An 18877-nucleotide genomic window follows, 5' to 3' on the forward strand; every position below is an offset into this window, starting at 1 on the left:
ATTTGAGATTCGACGAGAGAAACTGGGTCAATGGCTATTGATGCTGTCTGCCACCTCTGAAGGGTCTATTATTGGCAATGAGCGAGTAGCCGGGGAGGGGGGCAGGTGGCTTTGTGTGCTACATGGGCAAAGTCGTTGGAGAACCAGGTTTCAGTGATTAAAAATGAGGTCTGCCTTGTCAAAGGATAGGAGGTCAATAATGCTGTCTGTTGCTTGCTATCGAGTGGGCATTCAAGAGGATGCAAGTGACTTGGTGAGGGGGCTGTGGGTTTCATGGTGTTCATGGGAGTGTGAGCTTGAGGACCATGACTGCCCGGTGGGTTTGGTAGGAACATAAAGGGGTAATGGGATGGGGAGAGGTGGTAGCTAGGTGCCTGTGGAGCCAGTCTGCTGAGGTTACGTTGATGTGGGGGGGTAAGGCTGGAAGAGTAGGTGGGTGGAGGTTGGATGAGATGAGGGGTGGGTCAAGGGGGGTTGGAAGGGTGTTTAATTGTTTGGATGGTGTGAGGGGGGGTTTAGGTGGGCAGGGTGAGAAGTCAAGGGAGAGGGTGGAAACAGGAGGGGTGAGAGCAGTGTGACGAGTAGGAAAGGGAGAGGCTGGTAGGGTGGGCTGAGGGAGAAGTGGCGAGTAGAGGGTCAAGGGAGAGGACCAGTCGCGGTTTCTGCATTTTGTGGGTTTTGATGCCATAGGGTTGTGAGCTGGGGGGGGGGGGGTCGGAGGGGGAGGGAGAGGAGGCTATTGTTCTAGCAAGGGTGAGACGCTACATTCAGAGAAGGGAGGGGAGGGGAAGGGGTATGAAGGTGGTGGTTTGTTAGCGGGTGGTCGAGTAGTGGGTTATGGGGGGTTGGTCAGGGGGAGGTCTGTTCCTAAGGGGGCGGGAGTGTGCATCATGGGAGGTTGGTAGAGAGGGGGGGTGGGGCAGTGCCTCAGAGGACACAACGATGGAGTGGAGGTGGGTCTGTTTCTTGCACCAGAGGGCTCCCCTGGCCTGGGAGTTCGATAGAGGGCATGGTGTATTGGTGGGGGGGAGGGGTATTAGGGTGTGCACAATAGATGTCAGAGGGAGAATAGGAGTCAATGTGTTGGTGTGGGATAGGGGGCTTAAATGCTTGAGGGGGCATTTGTTTGGCACGCCAGAGAGCTCCGCTGATCTTAGTTGGACGAGAAATGGTGGCAGACGTCTGAGTATTGATGTACGGGGGAGTGGACGTGGTTTGCGATCAGGTGGGCAATAGAGGGGATCAGGAAGTTGGGTGCTAGAGCGCAGGAACCATGCGCCGTGAGGTGGGAGGGATTGAGGCTGGGGGTACAGTGTGGGGAGGCTAGGGATCGGGATGGGGAGGGGGTATATCAAGAGTTGGGATCTCCATCCTGGGGGAAGTCGGTGCAGTACCTAGAGGTTGATGAACTAGTAACAGTAGATGTATAGGCCCAAGATGTACAATCTGCGTCTAGATTCTGGTCGCCGGGCAGTGGGAGAAGGCCAAAGAGGGTAGCGGTAGAGATTCCAAGGTGAGCGGCAGAGGCAACTAAATCACGGAAATCAGTGTGTGCTTTCTCCAGAAGTGCATCAATGACGGTGGACACTTTCAAGATGGGGATTAAGCCAACAAGATCAATTCCAAGTGAGCCGTGCAGGCAAATAGATTATAGTACTATCTAAGGGGGCACATCCAGGTGCACATCAAGCTACCAGGAACCATTTCTAAGTCACAGAGGGTACTTTCTAGGTGAGAATGCAGCAAGAGCAAATTTTGAAGTGTGTGGGGACAGGCAGAGTAAAACACAGTAATATCTCAAGGGCACTGTCTAGATGCGAATCAGGCTAACGGGAACAATTAAAGTCACATGGGGCACTTTCTAGATGAGAATCAGTGCACCAAGAGCACATTTCTAAGTGTGTGGAACAAGTACATCACAGTAATATCACCCCCTTAGAACAATTTCTAAGTGTGTGGGGCAGGCAGAATAAACAGTAGTTTCACAGGGGCACTTTCAATCTGCGGGTTAAGCTAACCGTTTAAGTTAGGTCGGCATGTATTTAAAAGCATCGTTGTAACAAGTCAACAGGTTTCCAGTTCAATTATGAATTCGAACTAGCCCAAAACATGGCGCTCACTTTTTAGGCATATTTTCACTGAAAGAGCAAAAGGACTCTGCAAGGAAGCGTTGTCTTGGCAACGCGACAAGAACTAAATACATTGCAAAGACGGCATTCCGGCGTCTTTGACTACAAGCCAACGCATGCGAATGATCGGAATAGGGAAGCAGAAGGTAAGAGACCGTCTGCCAATTACAGGGTCAGTTCCTATAAAGTCCGTGTATACGAAGAGTATGTGATGTGCGCGGCCGCAGGGATGGCATCTGATAAAAAGGAGATCTTCATATAATTCATAATTGAACTAGAAACCTGTTGACTTGTTACGATGCTTTTAAATACATGCCGACCTAACTTTAACGGTACACAGTGCTGCCGGGTCTACGTTCTGTATTTAAGAATTAACGGTAATTAATTTCATGGCTAGTAGACCCCGTGGCTTCAAATTGAGCACATTATACCTTTGCAATATGAACAAACTAGATATTTAAAAATTCAAGGAATGATTTTGAGACCAAAGATAGGCTGATGGTACATATTTATAAATCACATTTGATTTATTTACAGGGATCTAACCCACAGAATCAATTAAAGACCCAAGGCTAATTATAAATAATACTGGAACAAGGTAAAAAACCATTAAACATAACCTTGTTAAAAGTTATACAACTGTCTAAATATTCCAGAAACTAACCTATTCATTTATAATAATGTTTCCCTCTTTCTGTGGATTTGATTTGAAGTCTTTCCAAAACCTATACAATCCTCCCCGTCACCAACCCTTTCTCTGTGTTCAATGTATAAAATAAATTGCATCTTTATAAACCAGGCATAATTATTTAATGAACCATAATTTATTGTTTGAATCATAACTGTTATTTACCTGAATGGTATCCTACAACAATAATTGTACATAACTTTATATTCAATATGAACAATTAATTTGTATATATATATATATATATGAGTAGAAACAGGCCCTGATTTGAGAAAGGCTATGAAACCCGAAACATGTTATCACAAAGGGTGATTTATCATCGAACAATTTATAATAATTAATGAACCCCCCAAAATTACTGGCGCAGTCCAATGTCTGAGTTTTTGATGGATCAAAGTTTTATAGGTGGTTCAGTTGGCTTACTTACCACCTTTCTCAGCTGGATGCGACAGCTAATGAAGTAATAATATTCTAACAAAAAAAATTGCACGAGAAACTACTGTGAGAAGCTTATGGCTCTAGTGTTGCCACGATTGAGCAGCCCCTCAAAAGCCAACCTAATGTGCAAGCTAGATTGTAAAGTGGTAGGGCTTCCAGGGTAGAGTGATTGCTCTATCCTTCACCACAGGATTGATCTCTATACAACTCCCACCAGTTGATCCTCAAGCTACCAGGAGGACCTTACCTTTGGCACTGGTTTGGAATCATGAACACCTTGGTCCCTGAACCATAGGACTTGACACCTGGTTCACTAGCCGTGGCCACAAATACACCAGACTCTGGTGGGGGACGTATTTGGTTGCTTTTCCCTACCACATACAATCAGGACGTGTTGGGGTTTTGTTTTTCTTTTTTCTTCCTTTGTCCCGTTTTTTATTGGATAGACTGTTTATTCAGCTATATATTTTGTGGATGGTTTTTGTTTGAAAATGTTCATTCCATGCCAACACTTGAGTGTATGTCTTACACTATCTGATGTAATTTATTATGCACACTAATGGTCACTGATTCTTTTGAAAGTGTCATTTCTGTAAATACTCCTTTTTGGAGATCATTTTTACTTGTTAGACAATAACTGCAAAATTAATAAATAGCCACTAAGCTATTACAGCAGTTTTCTTTATTGTTTTTGCTCCAAGGCAGTAACACTGGATGCTTCGGGGTAGCCTGAGATATCAAACTAATCAGATATCCAGAGTATTTTGGTTCTACATTCATTGTTATACAGGCAAATTAGCCTTAAGCCTTCTGTAAACAACCACACGGGAAGTAATAGTGTGTGTAAAAATATTTTTGTCTGGATGAGGTCAGTTCCTTGTTCGTATAATAGCATTTTTGGTCCCTTTACCTGACCTTCCCAATACATAGGGCCTTCCCTCCTGTTTACCTATCCTTCACCACAACCACTCCTACCATGGTTGTATCTGCTGGTTGACTGCTGGCCACTGGCTTCCCCTGCTGACACCTGCAGACACTATATGGAGCCGCCCTTTGCATTGGGGCTCTTAGATGCAGGGGCTGAACGGGCAGAGGGCTGCACTGGTAAGGTCAGTTATGACCAGGTAGACTCCCCAATCAGGGGAGGCGGGAGGGAATCGGGAAGTGGGTGCTGGTGGGGAAGTGAGGAGACGGGCACAAGGGCTGGGAGCACAACTATTTTGCCAATAAAACACAAAATATATCCCAATGGAATAACGCTGCACGCGGGCACTCGCCTTGCGTTAGGAAGCAAAAAAGAGCATGTGGAAAAACTGAAGAGACTTACTAGTTCTCAACAGCCTACCATCCTCAAACCAATGGGTTGGTGGTGAGGATTAATAGAACTATGAAGAGCATGATTGGTGCTTTAGAGGAACCCCTTAGAAGAAAGTGTGACCTTCTTCAGCCGTTCCTTCTTGCTTATAGAGAAGTCCCTCAGGAACAGGTTGGTTTCAGCCCCTTTGAGCTCCTCTATGGTCATCCGGTTAGGGGTCCATTGGCCCTAATCAAGGAAGGGTTGGCGTACTCGGTCCCTCAAGCCAGTGAGAGTTACTCACTGTGTTGGGTCTCCAAAGGAGAACGACGCACATGACAGGAGCTTCTGATAACTTGAAAGCAGGTCAGGCTCTGGTTAAACCTTGGCATGACCAGAAGGCCAAAATGGTGGGGTTTACTCTTGCTAGATCTAGTTATGGTACCTACAAGGCAGAGGGCCTTACAGGACCAATGGATTGGACCCTTCAAGGTTGTGGACAAACCTGAAGAAGTCAATTCCTTAGTGGACTTGGGCAATCCCAAGGAGGCCCCTAGGTTCTTTCACACTAACCGCCTAAAGGCATATGTATCCAGACCAGAACTGGGAGTTTTGCTCTTAGCCTCTGATCAAGAGGAGAGTGATCCTCTACCTGACCTTCTCAGATGACAGCCTCAAGATGGAAAAATAGGAGTTAATCTCTTCTGATCTGACTGGAGCAGCAGGAGGGGTGCAAAGTTGTTAAATCAGTTTACCTCCATGTTTTCACTGACGCCAGGCTTGACTCCTTGGGGCCAGCACGTTGTCATCTGGTGACTGTCTCCCTGTCAAAAGCAGGGGCTACAGAATGTCAGACCATGCAAGAACCCGCATAAAGGAAGAGGTCAAGAAGATGCTTGATCTTGGGGTAATAGAGCCATCTACAAGTCTATGACCTAGTTCAGTTGTACTAGTACCAAGGGCAGGATCCAAGGAGTTGACATTCTGTGTGGACTCTAGAGCCCTTAATACAGTCACCATGACTGATGCCCATCTTTTGCCTAGGACAGATAAGCTGGTGGACCAATGGTTCAGCCAAGTTCCTCTACCTCGGTATACCAGAATACCTACTGAAGAAGCTACAACGGATCCAAAACACAGCAGCCAGACTACTCCTCAAACTATCTAGAAGAGACCACATCACCCTGGCCCTAAAAACACTACACTGGCTCCCAGTAAAACACTGTATCACCTTTAAAACAATGTGCATAACGCACAGGGCAATCTGCGGACAAGGAGCAGAATTCCTATAAAAGAAAATAACAATCTACAAGCCAACGAGACCGCTCAGGTCAACCAACGAAATCCGACTGGAACAAAAACCTTACATCAAGAAAAAACTCGGAGGCACCGCCTTCTACCACTTAGCCACGAAAACCTGGAACATCATCCCAAAAGTAATAAGGAACACCAAAGATCACCTTAAATTCAGAAAATTACTAAAAACCTGGCTCTTCAACACCAAAGACTAAAACCGAAACAACAATAAGACAAATGACTCAACAGGAAAGGACATTGACAAGCCCCTAGAACCGACACGTACTCTGAGCACCAGTAGGGCTGACGCTGGACACAGGGGTCCACCTGCGAGACCTAGGGAGACAGAGGCAACAACCCCAGCCAATCCTTACCATCCCCCACCGCCCGTACAGCTACAACTAGGTACCACGGGGTTGTGGAACGGACGAGATATCACCAGTCACCACACAATCGGAAGTATGGACACTAGCAGGGGCGCTGGTCATGTGGGTGGGGGTGAGGAGCATGCAAAGTTATTGAGGGAGCGGACGGAGGGGACAGCTAAATGCTCAAGCGGCCTCGATGCAAAACGGGCACATACCTTCTGAGGCACAGGGTGCACAAGCACCCCGTTGTGTAAGATTACCGAGCCCAACCGGTCAATCCAGGATAGATGCCAAATAACCAATACCACTAACAATTTCCTTCTCTGCATACACCTCTCAAACTCCAAACCAAACACAACCACAAACCTCCAGCACAACAAACCGCACAAACTTCACTACACTGCAACAACAAAACAATCGCACATCAGCACACGACTACCGGCTGCATACACCCAGGCCTAGCCGACGGAACCACCGGGCTGAGGCTGCCAACAGCACATCACTGCAATCTTGCACTTTTCCGGCCTCCACCCACTAAACCACCTCTCCCTCTTTCAGAGCCGCCGGGGGACCACTCCGGTGGTGATAGTGCGCGGTACAAATGTCCTTTAACATTAACTAACATGTATAAAAGGCGAGGCTTTCGGCTTGGAAGGCAGAGTCGACCACTGGACAAAGTAATCCGAAGAACTTGGAAGAGAGGCTTGCTGCAACTCCTGGACCGTTGGTTTGCCCGGTGAAGCTTTGCTGACTCTCATGAATCAGGACTGACAACGCCTGAGCCACCTCAAGAGAGGGCTAAACCCCAGATGCGAGGAAAGTCCATAAAGGTATCAGAGAACAGTTGTGCTATTTGTGAGAGAAGCTGAAACCGCGAAGTGCTGCTGATCTGAAGTTTGACCATTGCTGCCGCCAACCTTCAATTCGTAGTGCAGGACGTCCTCCCTCTGTCCCCACGACTGGGGCCCAGGAACAACAGGATCTGAAGACCTAAAACTGGAACAGAAGCCAGCTGGAACCAATTTCTTCAAACCAAAGGTACTGTAAAACTAAGGGGTTGCTTACCTTTTCTTGTGTAGCCTTGCTATCTGTCTTTTTTTCCCCACTCTTGCATGTATTTTGTGTGCGTTTTTTTACTTGTGTTTTGGTTATGGAGTTTTAAAACCACTCCAGTGGCATCTTTTTCTGTGTCACACAGCACCTTCTGTGCAGTGGCACAGGGGTGTATTTCTGACTCCCCAACGTTTAAATGCCTTCTCTGGGACGGACTACCGTCTCCCAGGGTATGTAAAGTTAAATTGACTTTACTAGTCTCTTTTAAATTTACTGACCCAACACTCACCATCTTACTATGGAGGGGTTGCCTAGCTTCCCCGAGTCAAAACACTCATGTAACAGTAAATTGTTGCCTTTTCCTACTTTAAATGCATGGTGGCAGTGGTTTAGATCAACTACTGTGATTTTTCCCGACCGCTAACAACGGTAGTTAAAAATCGGGTCGGCCATGTTTTTCCATATGGCGCCCAAGACCTATCTGTAAAAACACTCCGGCCATCTTTTTTCGGTATTTCTTTTAGGAAAAGTCCTCCTTGTGTTTGTCTCTGCGCACCAAACCAGGTTTGGTTCCTTTGTGTGTTGGCCTTTGGTGGCTTCAGTGCTGAAGCCCTCCTCTGGTGCCTGAGTGTCTGGGGCGGTGCCCGAAACTCCCTCTGCTTAGTCTCCTAGGAGACCTGAATTCACTCTGGCGTGATTGGCCGGGTGGCTATCCGGCAGGGGCAGCCACCCTGCTGTATGAGTGACAGCCAGGCTGGAATGAATGGGGGAAAACTGTTTAAAAGCAGGTCTCTGGGACTTGTAAAGCAGAGTCGACCACTGGAACCAAAGAACCGAAGTCTAGCTTGAGGAAGAGGACTGCTGCAACTCCTGGATGACAGGTGAAGCACTGCTGCATGTCCGAATTGCCTGAAACTCCAATCGACAGAGAAGCCCTTCAACGTTAACTTCTTCCCTTGAGTTTGTTTGGAACAATAAGTTTGTTGGAAACAACCAACTCGTAAGCCACCTGGACACCGTCCCCATCTGGTCGAATTTTCATCAGAGTGCTGTTGAAAACCGGATAGCCAGAGGGAAGGAAACCAGCTTGTGGACTTTAAGGCACTCACACTTTAAACAGATGTCTTGCTGCAGCTTTTGGCCTCATCCCTGGGCAGTGCAGGAGCCTCCCGACGTGGTCCTTTTCCCCACGACTGAAGCTCAGGAACGTTGAAATCTGCTCGAACTGCCAGGAACAACTGCCTCAGCTACAGCTTTCTTCATTTAAAAAGTACTGTGCAAATGCGGTCCGTAACTATTTTCGGCCATCGAGAAAGTGCGTGAAACTTTCCTCAACTTCAAAGGCTTGTGCTTCCCTAAACATTCGTCAAACTTTTCGCCTAGCCAAATTCTTCTAAACTCCGTGGCAAAGACTTAACCGTTATCTACCAGAACTGTGCTGTCATATACAAAGACTCTGAACCAATGACTTTGACCCAGGCCTATGAGAAGAATTGTTGGTTTTATTGAACTGAAACCCTTTGCCCTGCCTATGAATGTATTTTGGCTGTCTGTTCTTATAACCTTGTCATTTTACCTCTTTAGTAAGTATCTGAAGTGCCATTTTGTTCCCACTTCAGCAGAGTTAAACTTGTTCAAGTACTTACTGGCTGTGTATTTGTGGTTTATTAGTGGGCGATATGGAGCTGCTCTTGCTAGTGTAATGTTTTCTAACTGAGTAAATAAATGTATATTCTTTTGCCAAGTAACCTTGAGTAAGTGTTTGAATCACTGTATTAGTTGGTCCTTTGTGTAACTTGTTCTACTGCTCACTTAAACTCTTGAGATAAGTCTGGCTGCTCAGCCATCACTACCACTTTACTGTGTAGTATGGGCTTGTACCAAAGGAGAAAGTGTGCTTGCACGTGTAGTATTAATTGCCTGTAGTGTTCCCAAAGGGTACTGCAGGTGATTCTGCCTAACAGTTGCTTTTGCAGAGTTTCTTGCAGCTTTGTCCCTCACAAGCCTCCCAGCTTGAGGCCCTATAGTGATTTCTTTTTCTACAAAGATTTCTAAAACATTGCAAGCCTTTTTACCTACCTGCAAGAAGTGCTTCAGCTCACCTAGACTTTTGCTCAATTAACATTGGCTTTCCTGGCTCCCTGAAAGACTCTTCTTACCTCTGACTTTGTGCTTTAACTATCCCTCAACAAAAGTCACACAGATAACTTGTGTAGCTGGGAAAGGGTTCATTTACTTTGCATTGGAGGGTTCAAAAAGTACTTACCTGCTGAAGAATATTTGTTAACCTATGTTGTATTCCCTCATCTCCTTTTGACACTGACCTCAGTATTGCTCTAAATGTACCAGTGATATGTCAATATCCACAGTGTCAGTTATTAAGTCACCTCTGGGTGTACGCAGTGTCTGTGTGCTATCCCAAATGGGTATTTACTGAAACTGAGTATTTCTGAAGTATATTACATAAATTTGCTCCCTTCTAAAGAAGGCTTATTCAACTGTTTAATACTGTTTAATCAAGAAACCTTGAGTGAAGCGTTTATTTGGATACTTGTCACCTTGAATCTGTGTAAGAACCCTACAGCTCACATTGACTCCTATTTGAGATAAACCTGGCTGCTCAGTCACTCTACCAACTTGTGTAGTACATGCTTATACCAAAGGTTGGGTTAACTATTGCCAAGAGGAAAAGGCTGGTGCAGTCGCCCACAGGGTACTGCATACAATCTTGCCTAACACGGTTCTAGGGATTGGTGATTTATCCTGCATTGGCATACTGGGCCCCGAAATGTCTAGGGTCCTCTTCCTCCTCACCCCTTGGCACTCAATTGTACAGTTTACTGGTACATTTAGATGAGTATTACATAGTCTACTTATGCCCCTTTGATTTTATACATATGCTGCCTTTTTACAACTAACGTCCTTTTGAACAGTGTTTGTGTAACCCTTTATTAGAGTATGTATTTTTCAGCCCATCACTGTAAACTCTTCAACTGTCTATTGGGAGCATACATCTATCCATCAGTCTTTCCTTTGTTAACTAGACTGCTCTGCCATAGCTACTACCAAACAGTTTGATCTATCCTTTTAGTGCCTAGCATACCCTTATAGTAGATGGTTTTGCAACCCCCTCATAGAGGGCAATGGAAAAGTCTAACTACTTAGAAAATGGTCACAAATGCATGCACTTGGTCAATTGACACAATTTTGTATGCAACGAAACAAAACAATGATCCCCTGCTTCAGCAGCAAGGCTAGTTTAAGCATGTGGATACAATGACCGCTGTTTTGGGACACTATTGGTGGAGAATTGCATATGACCTCTTTGGTTGCAGCTGGCTCGGAATCTTGGAAAAGTGTGGCTCTGTAACTTTAGTTAAACGCTTGTTGCTGTAAAAAACGAATGGTTTGCAAATGAGTCTTAATACACGTTTTTGTGTGTTCTTCTTTCCTTGTTCTAGATGTACGATTACAGCTTGGATATGTGGAGCCTGGGATGTATGCTCGCCAGCATGATCTTTCGAAAAGAACCCTTTTTCCATGGGCATGACAACTATGATCAGGTGATTGAAACACTAAATTAGAGCCTCCCTAGCATAAAAGTAAAAATATAGTTCAGTCCAAAGGTGGAGAGCAAGTCATGTTGGGCCTACATTGCTTTATCCTTGACTTCCTGATTGAATACTGGCAATTTTCCCAAGAGATTGAGTGATGGTAGTTCACCTTCAGGTAAAAGTTGCTCCGTCTTGAATAAATGCTAAGAAGATCTTATTTGACCTATTGTGGGACTTGAAGACTGAGAGGGCTCCAACTTTTCGTATAAGGCATAAACCACACAAGCTTAGTTGGTTGCAATGGCTGAGCAGTCGGGCTGATCTTAGGAGGGAGAAAGGGCTGTAGGCAGTACAATGAACTTGAGTTACACATGCAAAGAAACACTGACGGTCATACAAAAATAATGGTTTGTTTTATATATACACTAAGGTAAGTAAAAAGTACTATAACACACAATAAGTCACTTTACAAAAACCAATGCATTATTCACAGCAAGTATATCACTTTTGTAAAAAGTGTAGCATAGCAGTATGCAGTTCAAAGGTACGTGAAACTTTTGTAGTAACTTTCAGAATATCTATTTCAGGTAAAGGTGGATGAAACAAAACCATCATAAATCAGGTAAATACTTGTAATTATTTTCAGAGGCCTAACACTTCAGAAGTCTATCCCTATCTAGTTCTAAGTGTCTGTCAGATTGGAGGGCAAAACAAGTAGGCACACGCTGCAGTTCAAATGTTCCAGAGGAAGTCCTCTTCGAAGTCCTTGACCCTTTTTACCAACCAATATTGCTACTTGTTAAAGAAGTCTCCCTGTAGACTCACAGGCTTTGGGTCTGGGTGAACGCTGTTGGGTAAATGTTTCAGGCGTTTGAATGCTAAGGGGTGAGGAGAGAGAGGACCCCAGACATCAAATCATTTCAGCACCCAGTAGGCCAATGCAGGAACAATCACCAGTCCCTAGACCATGTAGGCATGGTTCAGAATTGATGGGACGGCGCGCTTTGAGAAAAATCTATAAAACATTAGGGCAAATATATACTACATTTAAAACATAAGGGGTCATGAATAAGGTGCTGTTCGGTAAGATTATCATAATTATGATAAATCTTGCTGACCTGTGTCAACCCCAGAACTTTATTGCTTGGACTCAGTAAATATTGTACCTTGTTCTTAGGTGAGAGGGAACCTTTTTCCCCTCTAACCTAGTCTTTTACCCTTTTTTTTATTATTTTAAATGGGTGACCTTTTTATGACTCAATAGTGTAATTGGAGCTATAGTTTCCTATTACGTTGGACTGACTGTAATGTACTAGGGCAGCACCCAGCATTTTAAATGCAGTGACTTCCTTTTTTAATTCTTATTTCTTGGGTTACCTACACTGTATTTGTAAGTTGTATTGTATTTGAAGTAAAGTGGGATTTCATCCCCTTTACATTGATTTAAGTGAGCCAGCAACCCACCTTATGTGGAGTGCTGGGGGATACAATGTATACTATTTAACTGGTAACATTTTTGTTACAATTGCAAGATTATTTGAATGGCTGGTGGCATTTTTACCTTGGTGACATTTTAGTCTTATTACTCGCAGGCTTTTAAATAGTCCTCTGTAATGCTCATACAACTGAGACAGTACAAAAACCCCCTCCTTGAGTTTTTGGTAGCGTTGAGGGAGCAGCCAGGCTCTTTTTAGGAGGGAAAAGGAGCTGTAGGGAAGTACAAATAACCTGTAGCATGCAAATGGTCAGAAGAAGCACTGCAACACTATGTATTGTAAGAAATAAACGTTTATTATAGCTACAAATAGGCCAAGGTAAATATTAGGCAAGATTGTATGCAGTACCCTTTGGGTGCACTAAAACAACTTTGACCTCCTGGCAATAGGGACCCAACCTTTGGTATAAGTCTGAACTACACAGGTTGGTGGTGTGGCTGAGCAGCCAGGCTTATCTCAAGAGGGGTCAATGTGAGCAGTAAGGTTGTAATAGTGATCCAAATGAACACTTATACTCGTTTTCTTGATAAAACAATTAAATTATTTCAGTCAGTTACATGTTTTGCCCCCTTTCTGAAAAAGGCTTATATAACACCTAATATACTTCAAAACACACTCTTAGTTTCTCTAAATTGGAGGATACCCTTTGGGGATGGCACACAAACTTCCTACACCCTCATGTGACTTAAATAGCTAGGACACTGTGGACATTGATTTATCACTGGTACATTTAGAGCAATACTGAGTTTGTTGCAAAAGATGGAATAGAGGAATAAAACAAAGGTCAACAAAAAATTCACAAACTGGTAAGTACTTTTAAAAACCTTCCAATGCAGAGTAAATTAACCCTTTCCTGGGGAAAAGGTCAAAGCACTAAGTCGGAGGTAAAGAGGAGTCTCTCAGGGAGCCAGGACAACCGATGTTAATTGCACAATGTCAAGGGGAGCTGAAGATCATCTTTGCAGGTAGGTAAAACAGTCTTGCACAATGTTTTAGAAATGTTTGTAGAAATGTAGAACACGAAGGGCCACAAGCTGGGAGGCTTGTGTGGGGCGAAGATTTAGCAACTCTGCAAGGTAACCAAGACCGGGCTCAACTGAGGGCAAGTAAGGCTCCACAACAAGAGGTACGTTCTTAGACTTTACAGTACCTCTGGTTAGAAGAAATGGTTCCAGCTGGCTTCTGTTCCTATACAGCTCTGCAGATCCTGTTCTTAAGCCTCAGTCGTGGCGACAAGAGTGAGGGCGTCTGGGGACTCCTGCTCTGCAATGGGAAGGTCCGTGGCAGCAATGGGCAAACCTCAATTCAGCGGTCCTTCCGTTTCAGCTCCTCGCGTCTGACAGAAAATAGCAACAATGTGGTTCTCTGATACCACTTCACTGTCCTTGCATCTGGGGTCCAGCACTCTGTTGTGACTCTGGCCTGGTCAGTCCTGCATCAGGGAAGTCCGGAGGATCTTCCTATCGCTCGGGTCCGACTTAAAAGCAACACACACCATCTGGTGTTCCTCTCCCTGGCACTTCGGTTCCAGCAGCAGTGGAAATACAACCAGCTTCGAGAGGATGGACAGACAGGCTTACTTTGGAGATTATTGGTCCCGCCAACTCAAAGGGAGAAGTCCTTGTAGGGCTTCTTGTCGAGGCGAATTCGGCGCTTCAGCACAGCAACAGGCGTCTCATCCAAGTTCTTTTTCTGACTTCTTCATCCAGTGGTTGACTGTCTTCCAAGCAAAAAATCCTTGCCTTTTTATGCAGGTTTCTCCCATTCATTCCAGCCTAGCTGTCAATCACACATCAGGGTGGCTGTGCTTGCCGGACAGCCAGCCGGCCTATCACTTTGGGGTCATTCCTGTAACCAAGGGGATTAAGCACAGGCAGTTTCAGGCACCTCCCTCACTGCCCCTGCCAGACATACTGGAGCCAGAGGCGGGTTTCACTAGTGAAGCCTGCCAAAGACCAAACAAAGGGACCAAACCTGGTTTGGTGCTCAGAGTAAATCTCAAGACCTTTCCGACAAGAAATGGCGGAAAAAAGCCGGGGCCATTTTGACTAAATGGGCACGCATTTGTGGCTTATCTTGGTTGCGCACCTAGCCCACAGTAAACACACACAATGGTTGTAAAAAGTAAACCGACTGCCACCAGCCATTAATTGTCTAGTTTATGATGTAACATTTTTGGGTTACCCTTTCTACAAAGGGGATACTAAGTAACCCCTCCAGCACCATATTGTGTGCTGGGTCTAGAAAGTTAAAAATTGGAAGTAAAGTCAATTTCTCTTTACTGCTCTTGGAAACAGTTTCACCAAGAGAAGGTATTTAAAACCTTTGGGAAATCTAAAGCTTCCCTGTGCCACTGCACTGAAGATGCTGTGTGACACAATGTAAAGATGATGCCCATGGAGTTTGTCAGACTACAAAGTCAAAAGAAACAGAATAAATCACATTAAAATTACATGAGATAGAAAGTCCTAAAGTCCAGCAAAAGAACTGGGGGGGAGAGGGTCTCTAAGGTAGAAGGAAATTAAGACATTTCTGAGGATGCTCCCTAACAGTAGGTCTTGGTGAGTAAGTACTTTGTCATAGAATCATAAACCCAATATAAAAACAAAACACAATGCTTGAAGGTACACAGACCAAAGCAAAGAGCTTTTTCAGATTCGGCAAGTTTTTTTTAAAATTTTTTTATTTATTTTTTTTAAGGTAAGTCTGATCTATTCATACACATTTTAGAATAGAACACCTATTCAGGGGGAGTAAAACCATAATTTACTTTTAGGTTACTTTACAGTATGTCAAGGGGAGTAGACCCTGTCGGTCATCAGTGACTCAGTTAAGAATTCACTTAGTAAACCAACCCTGTTACATGGATACTTTTCAGAATAGGTGAACACAAAATCATGGAACAGTATAAACCGATAACTACCTTCAGGGGAACCCTCAGTTATACTAGTTGAGTAAGACGTAATGTTGTAAAACTATAAAAAAAAAAAGGTTTAGATCAGTGGAACACAGATTGATGTAACCAATAACTTACTTTCGAGGGGATTGGTCCTCCGACGTATTCCATATCTTTGACAGTAATCACCACAGCTGTGCTGCTTTGGAAAACCTTCTGCGTCCTACGTCGATGCGCCGTCCCCGAGGACCTCCTCCGACGACCGACGCCACCCGATGTGATAAGTAGGACGCACGACGCCCATAGCCTCAGTTCCGTTTTTTCCGCGAACGTGTTCGCTTCGTGAATCTCGGTACACCTCGACTCTTTGGAGTTTCTGTTGTGATCTTCTCAGTTCTTTGAACCTGTTCGGTTTTGTGAAAAAACCTGTTTGTGACGATGTCCACCTCGTCTTCAACCCCGCGTCCGGGCTTCAAAAAATGCGGGGATTGTGGGTCCAAGATGTCGGTAACGGACTTGCACGACGCCTGCCTCTGGTGCCTCGGGGAGGCCCACGACACGGATGACTGTCGACTGCCAGTCGCTCACGGCCAAGGCCTTGCGGGAGCGCAAGAAGTTGTTGTTGGTAGGTAGGGTGTCTAAGCCCCGGAAGTCGAGGTCTGCGGGGCTTTCGACAGATGATTCGAGAGGCGACTCTCCGTGTCATCGTCGGAGGTCCAGTGGGTCTCCTTCCAGGAGTCGGTCTCGCCACTCCTCTGCCTCTTCGAGGCATTCCCGGAAGCGTCGCCTTCCCCGTCCTCTTCCGAGGACTACGCCCGTCGGCGGGTCACTTATCCCACCATGCAAGCGGCACCGGAGGAATGGGCTTCCTTCGGGAAGATGTTAGCGATTCTCGAATCGCAGGGCACCGGTCTGTCCGCGCCTCCGAGTATGGTCGGTCGTGATCGGTCGAGAGACACTACTTGCACACCTTTGGGCTTGGGTGGTCGGCACAGTTCGCGGGAGAGGTCCCGCTCGGACAAGGGTAACCGTTCTCACCATGTCCGTTCCAGGTCCGGGTCCTCGACGCGCTCAAACGCGTGATCCTGTGCAATCTTCGAGGAAGACGCCGATGCCTGTGGCGCCGAGGTCATCGACGGCCTCTCTTGAGGCTCCGCCTCCGAGGGGTTTGTCGACGCTGTCGGCGCCTAGGTCGTCGGACACGCTCGGAGCTCTGGCTTTGAGGCCTGTCGATGCTGGCGGCGCTGCGGCTGACGATGCCGATTCTCTCGATGCCGGCGCCGATTCATTTGGCGCCCTCAACGCCTTTCGAGGCGGCGGTGTCGGAGGGGGCCCCGTGGCACGGGGAAAGCCCCTAGAAAGGCTCTGGCTAAGGTCAGGCATAGCTTTGGTCCCCAGGTGCCTTCCTCTCACCGCCTGGAGTACATTTCAGAGGTTGATGAGGGCTTGGTTCCGGGTACGGTGCCAGATGAGCTTCTCTCGGGTCATAGCCAATTTGAAGACCTGAGGCAGTCACTGTATGATGCCAGTGGACTGGACACCTCTCCGGAGGTGGAGTTTTGTAGGCCTCAGCCTGGCACTCATGCCGATTCTTCGTACCGGCGCCTTATGTCTTGGGTCACCGAGTACTTGCGATGGTCGGCTCCCCCAGGGGAGTTTGTTCAGGATGATCTTACGGACATCCTCGATCTTGGTCCCCCCCACTGACCTGGTACTGCCGTTTCATATGGCTCTGCAGAGAAGGGTGGCGGCGGCTTGGACTGCTCTGGAGAGTCTCCCGGCAGTGGGCAAGTCTTTGTCGCGAAAATACCGTCCAGCCAGTAGCAACCCCTGCTACTTGTCCAGGCACCCAACTCCAGAGAGTTTGGTGGTGCAGGCGGCTACGGCCCCGGCAAAGCAGGCGTCGTATCCTACCATCCCTCCGGATAGGGATGACAAACGTTTTGATGGCTGGGCGAAGAAAGTGTTTTCTTCAGGGGTATGGCGCTTCAGGCAGCCAACTCCGTATGTGCCTTGTCTCGTTTCACACACACTCTGTGAAACTGTGTTGCATTAGCGGCTGAACATATTCCCGAAGGGGACGAGCGGGATGGTTACCTTGATATGGTTCAGGATGGCAAGGATGCCATGTATGAGGCCGTTCAGTTGGGTTTGGACATGGCAGATTGTCAGCTGGTCCATGGCGGCGAGCACCGTAATACGCAGGTTTGCGTGGTTGCGGAAGTCGGGGTTCGCTCCTGATGTGCAGTCCCGGCTCCTCAACATGCCCTTTGACGGTGAACATCTTTTTGGCAGCAAGGCTGACGAGAGCCTTGAGAGGTTGCAGACCTCCAAAGCTGCAGCGAAGTCGTTGGGTGCTGCAGTTCGACAACCTCCGCCTTTTTGTCCTAGGGGACAACTTGGAGGGGAGGTTCCTTTCGTTATTACTCATCCTTCAGTAAAGCGAGTCAAAGAGGCCACCGTAGGAGTACCAGAGGTGGAAAACAGGGTACTCGAGGTGCCAAAGCCGCTCGGGTAGTTGCCTCGTTGCCCTCAGGCAACGCCGCAGCCGCTACCACTCAGTCATGAGGCCATGTCCCATGGTTCGCCGGTTGGGGGGTGGGGGGGGGAAGGCTGGCGCAGCATCTTTTAGAGTGGCGTGCCATTACTTCAGATGTGTGGGTTCTGGAGATCATAACCCACGGCTACTGTCTTCCCTTTCGGCAGAGGCCTCACGACAATCCACCTGGGAACCTCTTTGAAGAGTCCGGATCCGCTCCTTGCGCAGGAAATTCAATCTCTGCTGGAGAAAGGCACCATAGAACTGGTGGCTGAAGCGGAGAGGAACAAGGGATGGTATTCCCCTTATTTTTTTATTTCGAAGACAGACGGGGGATTGAGACCCATCATGGACTTGCGCAGTTTGAACAAACTCCTCCGGAACGACAAGTTCAAGATGGTTACTCAAGTCCTCCATGCCCTTCAACTTCAGGACTGGTTGGTGTCTCTCGACCTCGCTCAAGGACGCTTACTCCATGTGCCGATACAGCCCAAGCACAAGTACCTGACGTTCGTGGTTGGTGACTTGCACTTTCAGTTTCGGGTATTGCTGTTCGGATTGACCTCCGCCCAGAGGGTTTTCACCAAGCTCATGCTGTTGGCATCTCAGGAAAGGGGGGGGGGGGGGGAGATTCACATCTACCCCTACCTGGACGATTGGTTGATCAGGGGGAGCTCTCCCAAGCTTGTCCTGGATCATCTGTCCGTCACCTGCCACTCCCTTCACAAGCTGGGCTTCTTCCTCAATTTAAAGAAGTCCCATTTGACACCAACACAGCGGCTCCAGTACATCGCAGCAGTGCTCGACACATCCCTGGGGCTGTTTTCCTCCCCAGGTGAGGGTTCTTCACATTCAGCAGATGGTGCACAAGTTTCGACTTGCCCAGACGCTCCCGGCGTTCGAGTTCTTGAGGTTGCTGGGCCTCATGGCATCCTGCATTCTTCTTGTGCCAGAGGCTCGTCTGCGGATGAGATCTTTGCAGTGGGCACTCAAGATGCAGTGGTCGCAATCTTCCGGCAGGATGTTGGACCCTGTTCAGGTGCTGCCCTCGGTCGCCCAGGACCTTCTGTGGTGGGCCGTCTAAGGCAGTCTGATGAAGGGGGCTCCATTTTGGCTTCCCTGGCCG

General features: G+C 46.9%; 1 protein-coding gene across 2 annotated transcripts in view; it reads left to right on the top strand.

Moving 5' to 3' along the window:
• CSNK2A1 (casein kinase 2 alpha 1) overlaps positions 1-18877 on the top strand; it is a 373872-nt gene that overhangs the window by 326491 nt on the left and 28504 nt on the right. For both annotated transcript variants that reach the window (XM_069650948.1, XM_069650949.1), the window contains exon 9: positions 10728-10829. In XM_069650948.1, the coding sequence (XP_069507049.1) occupies positions 10728-10829 (102 nt within the window). The remainder of the gene's footprint in view (positions 1-10727; positions 10830-18877) is intronic.

The sequence above is a fragment of the Ambystoma mexicanum genome, chromosome 3p (genome assembly GCF_040938575.1).
Source record: "Ambystoma mexicanum isolate Mex_15411 chromosome 3p, UKY_AmexF1_1, whole genome shotgun sequence".
Classification (NCBI taxonomy): Eukaryota; Metazoa; Chordata; class Amphibia; order Caudata; family Ambystomatidae; genus Ambystoma; species Ambystoma mexicanum.